This window comes from Echinops telfairi, unplaced genomic scaffold (genome assembly GCF_000313985.2).
Source record: "Echinops telfairi isolate 266 unplaced genomic scaffold, ASM31398v2 ScPeMD7_70;HRSCAF=299, whole genome shotgun sequence".
In the NCBI taxonomy this organism is placed as follows: Eukaryota; Metazoa; Chordata; class Mammalia; order Afrosoricida; family Tenrecidae; genus Echinops; species Echinops telfairi.
Genome location: NW_022103968.1, coordinates 33,812,162 through 33,823,959, shown reverse-complemented (window position 1 = coordinate 33,823,959; position 11,798 = coordinate 33,812,162). Strand labels below are relative to the sequence as shown.

The window sequence follows — 11,798 nt, the reverse complement described above, 5'->3', positions numbered from 1 at the left end:
TAAAACTTCCCTGAGTTTATAAAGAAACGTGTCCTCATGAACAAGAGGGCAGAAGCGACCGTGTCTTCTCTGCCATCCAGCAGTAAGGCTGGCCACCAGAAGTCCTCAGAAGAAGAAAGGAGGGAAAGAAACTGGGAGTTTCTCCCACTTCCCTCCCAAATGGGAAGAGCAGACTGAGTGACTCCTCCTTTCAGCCTGTGTGGTTCATTCAGTCAACTCTCCGCATCTGGGAAGAACTCTCTCTGTTGTGAGTGCGTGTTTGTGCACGTGAATTTGTTTGACTCAGGGCAACAAATGTATAGATGTGCTTTACACAATTGATCTATGTATTGTGATGAATTGTATGAGCCCCAATAAATTGATTAAAAAAAAAAAAAGCCCTTAAATGTGAAAATCTTGGTGAGTAGGTAAAGGGGAGTTTGTGTGTGCTTGTGTGTATGTGTCTGTCTTTGGTTTGAAAAGGTGGTGATGAGAAATCTAGTACCACACATTTTATTTGAATTGCGACCTCAATATTATTAGTCTCTTAACAGTGAATTTGGGAGAGAAGGTGTGGGCCATAAGAACGAGAATATTACACATTCATTACCTATTTATGTACCATTTATTGTGTTCCTCCTTAAGATTTAATAATTTAAGGTTTTGTTTCTAGGGTAACCAGCAGAACCTATTCAACAATCATGTATTTTGTTATAGTTAAATTATTTTTCATTGTAGATGTATACCACTTAGTTACATGATGGCATAAATAATTTTGTGAAAGGACAGCCTGAAAACCCAACTCAAAATTATTAGTGGCATAAGAAATTAATGTAGAACATTTTTAGATGATCTTTGTTAACAATTGAATACTTATGAGCTTATATCTCCTTTAAAAAGGCAAGACATTTGGTGTCTACTGTTTCATTAGAGATTGTGTTTCGTAGTGAATACAGTATCGAGTAGTAGATAAAACTATAGAGACATAAGTACTTCCAAGGTTTCTGATCTGTGGTTATTACATTTTCCGTCTGCTGGTATATTTGCCTTATCAGCCAGGTCCCATTTATTTAATGCCACGAGTCACTGCATTTATTTTTAAAAATACTTACACTCGTTTATTTTATGGTTGGTAGTGCGGTGCCCTTGAATTGGTTTCAGATCTTAGTGATTCTGTGTCTAGCTACCTGGTCCTGAGTCACCCTCATAATGGCTGCTGTGTTTGAGCTCATTGTTTCAGCTGTGAATCAGTCTATCTCTTTGAGGCTGGTCTTCTTTTTTTGCCAGTGCTCTGCTTGACCATGCACTCTGCCCTTTTCCAGGGACTGGTCCCTGCCACCTGATAACATATTCAAAGTATGTGAGCCAAAGTCTTCCCATCCTCGCTTCTGAGGAGCATCTGGCTGTGTTTCCTCCAAGGCAGATCATTCGCTTGTTCTTTTCGCAGTCCGTGGCAACACCATAATTCAGAAGTTTCAGCTTTCCCTTGGTCTTACTAATCATCTAATTTTATGGTTACCCTGATTTAGTTCATTGTACGTGTAATTCTACTAGAGAATGAAGTGCTATTATTTCTCCTCATAAGCGTCATTTATCCATTGTTATGAGGAGACAAGTTTTTAGATGTCAAACGAATAAGATTGTAGTTAGTATTTTATTTTGGTTGATGACTGGATTTGGTGCAAAAAAGACCCCAAATAGACAGTTTTTGTAGACTTTTACTCCCAAGAGCTGATTGATAGTGAAGGTTTCTGACCCATGGACTACTTCTATATGATGATTAAACCAAGATTATATATAGATGTGACCTGACCCTAAGAAGAGGATTTAAATTTTAAATATTTATCTACTATGGTACAAGTAGATAATGGATGCTCAATACAGTGTGAAACTATATTTCTAACTCAAACCATGGATTAAGAATATGAAAATGTATTATACCTTTCAAGTAGCATGGTTTATATAATTTATTAAAAGAAAATATTTTCTGTATATACAAAAGAAAACAATAGATATATGAGTTATGATACAGGTCACTGATTAACCTTATACCAAATCTCAGAAATAAAACATTACCAATATGTTAAATAACATACCTGTGAAAACCTTACTATGCTGTTCATCCCCAAGAAGTGATAGTATCCTGATTGTACTAATGGTACTCATATAGTATCTGGTATGCCCTTGCTTCTTATAGTAATAGTTTTTACTACAATATATCATATGGTTTTATTTACTTTTGAGTTTTATAAAAAAATATATAAGGTCTCTGTACTTTTCTGTATCTTGCTTTTTTTTTTTTTTTAAACTCAGCATTGTTTTCCAGATTCATGCATCTTGAGGATGCAATTTTGGTTCATTTTCACTACAGAATGATTAACATTAAAGAATATACAATGGTTTAAGTTTTCTTTCGCCACTGGATTTCGGGGTTCTTAAAAGATTTTTGCTCTTCCCAGCAAGGTTGCCATGTATGCTCTTGAATAGATCTTCTAATATACACATCTGTAACTGTCATTAGAAGTGTAATTGATATGTAGACAATTAGTACCTAGTTGCTAACCAGAATTTTGGTGGTACAAACCCAACAGCTACTGCTCGAGAGAAAAGGCCTGCGGTCTGCCTCTATGAGAATTACAGCTAAGGGGACTCTGGGGAACATCTATTCTGAACTGTAGAGCCATGGTGAGTCGAAGTAAATGCAAAGGCTCTACAAGAACCAGCGGGTCTGTAACTGTTCAACCCTCCGAGCTAGAAACAAATGTGATTGTGGTGATGTTTCTAGCAGTGCTCGTCACTCTGAAATCCCTATTAATCCATTTGTTAGCCTTTCCCCGTCCTGTGCGTTTAGAACATTATTCTGGTTTACTTTATGAGCTCCCTATTATCAGTGAGGCTAAAAATCCCTGAAAATATCTCTTTATTTGACATTTTCTCCCCTTTATGAAATATCTTTTAAAGTTCCCCTTTCAATAGAGGTTGATTTTTATGTGGTGATTTTATCAAGTCTTTTTAAAAACAATTAGTGTTTAAACCTTTTTGTATGCTTCATTATGAGATTATTAAAAGAAAAATCTGTATTTTTTCCTGAAAGTTAGGTTTGCCTTTCATATATTATTTAACCCATTGAGAACGGACTCTTTTGTGTTGTATGTGGTGCCATTGTTGTCAGCTGCTATCAAGCCGGTTCCAACCTTAGGCGAAACAGAACCAAACACCGGCCTCATAATTGTCCCAATGCCGAGCCCAGTGTTACAGCCACGGTGTCAATCCATCTCTCTGAGGTAACAGTCATGATAAATGGAGAAAAGGCTGACGTGATCAAGGATTATGTCTTGCTTGCATATGCAATAAGTGCTCATGGAAGCAGCAGTTGAGATCAAAAGATCAGTTGCATTAGATAAACCTCCCGCACAAGACCTCTTTAGAGTATTGAAAAGCAAAGACGTTACTTTGAGAACAAAGGTGTACTTACCTAACCCAAGGCATGGTATTTTCACTTGCTTCATGTGCATGTGAAAATTGGACATTGATTAAGGAAGACCAAAGAACTGATGCATTTGAATTGTGGTGCTGGAGAAGAATATTGATAGTACCAAGGACTGCTAAAAGGACAAACTGATGGGTCTTGGAAGAAGTAGAGCCCGAATAGTCCTTAGAGGTATTTTGGACTTGTTGTTAGGGGAGATCAGTCTTTGGAGAAGGAAGGGCATCATGTTTGGTAAAGTAAATGGAGTGTGAAACGAGGAAGGCCCGGAACAAAAGGAATTGACACAGTGGCTGCAACAGCGGACTCAAACATAAGGATAATTTTGAAGATGGCACAGGACCGGCATTAGTTCATTCCGTTATACGTAGGAGTGCTCTGAGTTGGAGCCAGTGTGACAGCACTTCACTAGCAACAGTTCACAGAAGTGGATTTATGTATTTGTGATCTTAGGTATCTGGATTCTTTCATTATCAGCATTGTAGTTTGTATTAGTAGTTTGTTTCTTTTATAGCTGAATACTTTTACATTGCATAGATCGCTCATATTTAATTTATTAATTCAGCAGCTAGACATTTGGGTTATTTCCATTTTTTTAGGTATTATGAATAATGCTGCTGTGAACATTCCCAAGCAAATCTTTGTGTGGGCATATGCTATCCTTTCTCTTTGGTGTAGGTACCAAGGAGTGGAATTGGTGGGTTGTATGGTAGTTTTGGAAGCTTTGATGGCATAGTGGGTTATACATTGGACTGATAACCACAAGGTCTGTGTTTCAAACCCATCAGTCGCTCAGCAGGTGAAAGATAAGGCGTTCTGCCTGCTCCCTTATAAATTTACAGCCTAAGATACCCATAGGGCAGCTCTGCCATGCTCTGTAAGGTCGCTGTGAATTGAAATTGCCTTCATGGCACTGAGCTTTTGCTTTTGTTTTCTTTTCTTTTTCTGGCGGTCGTTCCATATTCCATAGTGGTAGTCAAATTGACTGCATCATTTTACTTTCCTACTGAAGAATATGAAGGATCTAATCACTTGATGTCCTTGCTGATACTTCTAATTGTCTTTATGAAGTGGTATCTATACATTATGCTTTTAATTTGCATTTTTCTATTGACTAATGATATTAAGTATTTTTCATTTTCATTTGCTTGTTAGCTTTTCAAAGAACCCTGGCGGTATAGTGGTTACATGTTGGGCTGAAATCTGCAAGGTCAGCAGTTCAAACCACATTGTGGCCTCTCTGACTGAGGTAGAAAGATGGGGCTCTCTACTCCCTTGAAGAGTTAGTCTGGAAACTCACAGGAGCAGGTTACCCTGCCTATGTTGTTAGCTTTTCATGGGTACCGTATATACTCGTGTATAAGCCGAGTTTTTCAGCACATTTTTATGTAGTTTTTGTGGTAAAATTAGGTGCCTCCGCTGATACTTCAGTTGGCTTATGCTTGAGTATGTATGGGAAAAATGTCTGTTCACATCTGTTGTCCATCTTTTAACCAGTTGCCTTTTTTATTATTTCCTTGTAAGAGTTCTTTATATTGTCAGAAAATCATGATGCAAATAACTTGTCTTCTTATTTTCTAAATAGTATCTTTTGAACTAACAGGTTTTAAATTTTGATGAAGTCCAATTTATCATAAACATGATATTTCATGGATCTTATTTAAACCAAGGACACAAAGATTTTCTCTTATATAGAGGAGCTTTTGCTGTACATAGTCTATCCTAGGAAAAACAGTTTACATATACACATATCCTAATGATGGAGGATCAGTAAATGCACTTTTATTACAAACAGGAACAAGTTATTAGTGAGGTAATTATTGCTGAAATAACTGGCCAGAATATTGTCATTACTTAATCCTTTCACTATTTTACATATTCTTTAACATTTTTTCTTGTAAACTTCTTGGTTTTTTTGTGCTTTGTAAGCTGAGTCAAAGGAAATATTCACATTCATTTACAGTTGTCATCCTCTCTTAATGGATTTCTTTATCTCTTTAGTATTATCAACATAATACTTCTAATAATTCTATGAAAGCCAGGTATTTTGAGGTGTGTGTGTACTTAAGTAGTAGTCAATAGGAGAAATAATTTTATTTAAAGGTATTTTGTATTTCTCTTGAGAATAAACATACTTCTAAGATTATCATTAAATATCTCCCTGATTACAAAAAAACACAATTCATATAATTTTTCTGTGTTTCAGAAACCTTTTTCCAAAAAGAACAATGGAACTCAAATCAGTTGCCCATAGTGCTCCTGGTTGGAAATTATTTGGTAAAGTCCCTCCCAGAGAGAATCTTCAGAAAACTTCCAAAATCATTCAACAGGTAAGTAGTAATATAGCCATATATTAGACTTATCTTTGCAAGTCGTCTTTTCTTTATAATTAACCACCTTCTAGTATTACTATTTTTCTAGATATAAAACTTAGGCGTTATTAGATACTTGTAACAGCCATGTTAACATTTTAAAAAATTCTTTAAAGTACTAAAACTTTTATTTTCTTTCCCAATTATTTCTTGGACTAATTTTTTCCCCTTTTCACTTAGCTAATCACTCTGAACATGTACTTTGACTCACAACTGAATATGGCAGCATTTGCCAGTTGGCACAGATTTTCTAGGGTTGTGTTTGGTAGGTATGAAATCATGAAATAGCAAAGAGCAAGCAGGTTATAAACCAATGACTTTGTAAGTGAGAAGATGGGGTACACTATTTCTGATAATTAAGGATTCATTTTTCCGATAGTTGCATAAATGCCTGTATTCCTGTGTTCTCAAGCATTTCAGATCTTATTTGACTTGATTGTGAATCCGTCAGTACTAGATTACTGAGACTTGAAAGTAGAGAGACTGGATCAATAGACAGTGTGTACATATACATATACACACACACATTTAAATTACTTGATTGGGGAGTTCTTACAACTCTTAGAACATTCCATACATAAATTGTATCAAGCATATTTGTACACATTTTCTAAACATTTACTTTCTGTTTGAGCCCTTGGTATCAGCTCTCCTCTTCATCCCCACTCCCACCCTCGTGACCCCTTGATAAATTAAAAATTATTACTGCTTTCACATCTTACACCGAGCACGGTTTCCCTTAACCCACGTTTCCATTGCTCATCCCCCTGGGTGGTGGTGGTGGTGGTGGGGTGGGGGATTATGCGTTGTTCAGAAGGAAGTATACTGGGGTAAGTCAAAAAGTATTGCTGCTGGGTTTCTAGTTTATAAATGCATGGGTATCTGCCATACAAAACATATTTCAACATAACTCCATGATCAGTGGTTGACTACAGGCACATTCTCTCAGGAATACACTTGTCTTAGACCCTTTAGGGTACCTTCAACACCACCAGCTGCTCCTTGGGAGAAAGATGAAACTTTCTGCTCCCTGTAAAGAGTTACAGCCTCAGAAACCCACAGGGGGCTGTTCTGATATGTCCTATAGGGTTGCTTTCAGTTGGAATTAACTCGATGGCAGTGAATTAAAGAGTGAGTTTCAACAAAGGAAGGTCCAGTCGAAACATTGACTTCCAGGGAATCTGCTAAACCATTCAAGGCAGAACGATCAGCTCAGAAGGTGATACCAACTTTTTTAGTATCTCAAAGGGGGATAATCGTGGTAGCTTTCCTTGAAGGAGACAAGGAAATCACAATGTCTTATTAAAAAGAAGTTTTAAAAAAAATTTTAATAAATCACTTTATTGGGGGCTCTTACAGCTCTTAAAACAATCCATTTATTAATTATATCAATCACAGTTGTCTATATGTTGCCATCATCATTTTCAAAACATTTTTTTTTCTATTTGAGCCCTTGATATCAGCTCCTCATTTTTTCCCTCCCTTCCCCACCTTCCCACTCATGAGCCCTTGATAAATTATTAATTATTAGGGTCAAAATTGAGGAGCTGATACCAAGGCTCAAGTAAAAAGCAAATGTTTTGGTAATGATGAGGGCAACAAATGTACATGCTTGACACAGTGTATGTATGTATGGATTGTGATAAGAGTTGTATGAGTCCCCAACAAGTTGATTAAAAAAATTAATTCATTATAAATTATGATTTTCATATCTTACACCGTCCACTGTGTCCCTTCCCCCACATTTCTGTTGTTCGTCATCCTAGGTGGGGGGGCTGGGGCGGTTATAAGTTGATCAATGCTATCAGTTCTCCCTTTCTCCCCGTACCTTTCCCTTCATCGTATTGCTACTCCCATTATTGCTCCTGAGGAATTTATTTGTCCTGGATTCTGTGTCAGGAGCTCTTATCTGTCTGTACCAGTGTGCGTACTCTGGTCTAGCTGGAGTTGTAAGGTAGAACTGGGTCATGATAGTCAGGGGAGGAAGCATTAAAGCACTAGAGGAATGTTGTATGCTTCATCAAGAAGAAGTTTTAAGACAATTAAAAACTGGGAAAAAAAAGAAAATTAAAAACTGTATTGGTGAGGAAAAGGGCCAGGAGAGATGTAATCAAATGATGACTTGATTTCCCCCCATTCACCACAGTGTACCCCTCTCATTCTTCAATGGTAGGAGGGCTGTCCTACAAGAATTTCTTGGAGAAACCTGACCCTGTCAGTCTGACCTTGCCCCATCAGATTTCTTTCTGTTCTTCAAACTCGAACTTTTTAAAAAACTTATTTATTTATTTAAAATAATTTTATTAGGGGCTCATACAACTCTCATCACAATCCATACATACATCAATTGTGCAAAGCGCATTTGTACACTCATTGCCCTCATCATTCTCAAAACATTTCCTCTCCACTTAAGCCCCCCCCCATCAGCTCCTCATTTTTCCCCTTCCTCATGAACCCTTGATAATTTATAAATTATTGATTTGAGTTCTTTGAGGATGCCCAAACTGTCATTTTGATGTGGTATAAGTGAAAGAATGCAACATTTTTTTTGAGAAGTTGTTAGGAGGTAAAAGTACCACCAAAAGAAGTGTATAGACATAGATAGATGGAGGTTGTGTTGTGAAACTATGGCTTTACATTTGATATTAAAAAAATGTTTTCCATGATGTAGCAATATTTTTGGGGTGCTTATTCTCATATAATAAATAAGTCTTATTTCTGGTTTTCCCAATTGTTGACCAGATTTAATGTTACATTTATAAATGTTATATTAATCCAATAGTCATTACCCAAATGAGAAAAATCTTTTAGTTATTTATTAGAAAAATCTTTCCTTTAAGAATTTAGTGATAGGGAGGCGGGAGAAAGGAAGTGGGTGTTAACAAACCCAGGGACAAGGGAACAACAAGTGATCCAAAATCGATGGCAAGGAAGATGTAACAGGCCTTGTAGGGCTTGATCAAGCGCAGTGTAACTGAGAGGAATTACTGAAACCCAAATGAAGGCTGAACTTGATAGTGGGATAAGACAAAAGGAAATAGAGGAAAGAACTAGGAGGCAAAGGGCATTTATAGAGGTCTAAATATAGGCATGTGCATATGTAAATATATTTATATATGATGATGGGGAAATAGATCTATGTGCATATATGTATACGTTTAGTACTAAAGTAGCAGATGGACATTGGGCCTCCACTCAAGTACTCCCTCAGTGCAAGAACACTTTGTTCTATTAAACTGACATTCCATGATGCTCACCCTCCTGATACAATTGCTGAAGACAGAGGGGGTACATAAGCAAATGTGGTGAAGAAAGCTGATGGTGCCCGGCTATCAAAAGATATAGTGTCTGGGGTCTTAAAGGCTTGAAGCTAAACAAGCAGCCATCTAGGTGAAAAGTAACAAAGCCCACATGGAAGAAGCACACCAGCCTGTGTGATCATGAGGTATCGATGGGATCAGGTAACAGGCATGAAAGAACAAAAAGTCATATCATTGTGAATGAGGGGGCATGTGGAGTGGAGACCCAAAGCCCACCTGTAGGGAACTGGACATACCCTTAAAGAAGGGTTGCAGGGAGGAGACGAGCCAGTCAGGGTGCAGTATAGCACCAATGAAACATACAGCTTTCTTCTAGTTCTTTAATGCTTCCTCCTCCCACTATCATGATTCCAATTCTACCTTACAAATCCGACTAGACCAGAGCATGTACACTGATATAGATAAGAGCTTGAAACACAGGGAATCCAGGACAGATAAACCCCTCAGGACCAATAATGAGAGTAGTGATACCAGGAGGGTAAGGGTAAGGTAGGGGAGAAAAGGGGAATCAATCATAAGAATCTACATATAACCCTCTCCCTGGGAGATGGACAACAGAAAAGTGGGTGAAGGGAGACATTAGTCAGTGTAAGACATGAAAAAAATAATACTTTATAAATTATCAAGGGTTCCTGAGGAATGGAGGGTGGGGGAGGGAGGGGAAAAATGAGGAGCTGATATCAAGGGCTCAAATAGAAAGAAAATATTTTGAGGATGGCAAAAAACGTACAAATATGCTGGACACGGATGGATGGATGGATGGATGGATTGTGATGAGAATTGTACGAGTCTCCAATAAAATGATTAAAAAAAAAATTTAGTAGTGAGGGCCAGGCCCCATCATGAGACACAACGTTCCCTCACTGACCCATAGCAGGGGGGGAACAGCACTGAAGACACTGCGGAAAGTGTGCCCCCTCTGCTCCATGCACAGGGGGTGCAACGCAAAGGGAGTGCAACAGCTCAGCAAGGGGGCAAAGTAACCAAGTCCCCGAGGAATCCTGAAAATAGACTCTGACTTGGGGGACAGGGCTTGGCACCTCATCAGACTTGATCGGAAAGCATTCATTAGGGTCAGCAGACAGCCCTGGAAATATCTATTGTTTTGGGGTTTTTTTTTCCTTGCTGTTTCTCCCCCCCCCCCCCCCAGCTCTGTGTCTATCTATAGACACAAACAATCCCAGGGAGAAAACAGTGGTACCAGTGGTTCTGGGGAACATGGGAGAGAAGTGGGCGGGAACGGGGAGTGTGGAGCCAACAAACTCGGATAAGGGAACAACAAAAGATCTAAAATTGATGGCAAGGAGGGCATATAATGCCTGGTGGGGTTTAATCAAGTGCAGTGTATCCAAGAGGAATTACTGAGAGCTGAATGGAGGTTGAGCATCATAGTGGGATAGGAGGAATGTGAAAAGAAATAGGAGCCACAAGATATTTGTAGAGGTATAGCTATAGGCATGTTTATATGTAAATATATTATGAAAGGGATAAAGACCAATGTACATATATTTATATGTCAAGTATTGAGATAGCAGATGGACTATGGGCCTCTACTCAAGGCCTCCCTTAACACAAGAACACTTTGTTCTAATAACCTAGCACTCTTTGATACTCACCATCCCAACACGATTGCTGAAGACAAAATGGGTGCATAAGCAAATGTGAAGAGAGCAGATGATGCCCGGATATCAAAATATATAGCATCTGGGGTCTTAAAGGCTTGAAGTTGAACAAGCTGACATCTAGCAGGGAAGCAAGTAAGCTCACATGGAAGAAGCACACCAACCTGTGTGATCATGAGGTGTTGACGGGATCAGGCATCAGGTATCAGAAGATCCAAAATGAACAACTATATTGATGCGAATGAGGGGGCCTGGAGTGGAGACCCAAAGCCCATCTGTAGACAATTGGGTATTCTCCCCACCCCCCGAAAGGTTATAAGGAAGGGATGATTCAACCAAGGTGCAATATAGTACTGACGAAACACACATCTTTCCTCTATTTGCTGAGTGCTTCCTCCCCTGCACTACCGTGACCCAGTTCTACCTTGCAAATCTGGCTAGACTGGAGTACACACAATGGTACAGATAAGAGCCCTAGACACATGGAATCCAGGACAGATAAACCCCTCAGGAACAGTAGTGAGAATAGAGATATCAGGAGGGTAGAGGATGGCCAGGCAGGGGGAAGGAGGTGAGAAAAGGGGAACCCATCGCAAGATTGGATATATAGTGTCCCCTACCCACTGCCCTGAAGGAGACAAATAACAGAAGTGTGGTGAAGGGAGACAACAGACAGTGTAAGATACAAAATAATAATAGTATATAATTGATCAAAGATTCAGGACGTGGGAAGGAAAAATAATAAAATGATTTTTAAAAAAGATTTAGTCGTGTTATTTTGGGCTTACACTTTTCTTTCTTTTTTTATTTTTAATAATCATTTTAACCCATTGATTGAACCAGAAATGCAATTATATTTATAGAAACTTAACCCATTGATTGAACCAGAAATGCAATTATATTTATAGAAACTGGAAACACAGGGAATCCAGGACAGATGACCCCTCCAGGACGAGTGGTGAGAGTGGCAGTGCCTGGAGGGTGGAGGGAAGGTGGGGTGAAAAGGGGGGAACCGATT

General features: G+C 38.5%; 1 protein-coding gene across 1 annotated transcript in view; it reads left to right on the top strand.

Moving 5' to 3' along the window:
• Positions 1-5,225: 5,225 nt before the first annotated feature.
• TBC1D12 (TBC1 domain family member 12) overlaps positions 5,226-11,798 on the top strand; it is a 68,935-nt gene continuing 62,362 nt past the window's right edge. Inside the window, exons 1-2 of the mRNA XM_004701339.2 lie at positions 5,226-5,236; positions 5,673-5,796. Coding sequence (XP_004701396.1) covers positions 5,226-5,236; positions 5,673-5,796 — 135 coding nt within the window. The remainder of the gene's footprint in view (positions 5,237-5,672; positions 5,797-11,798) is intronic.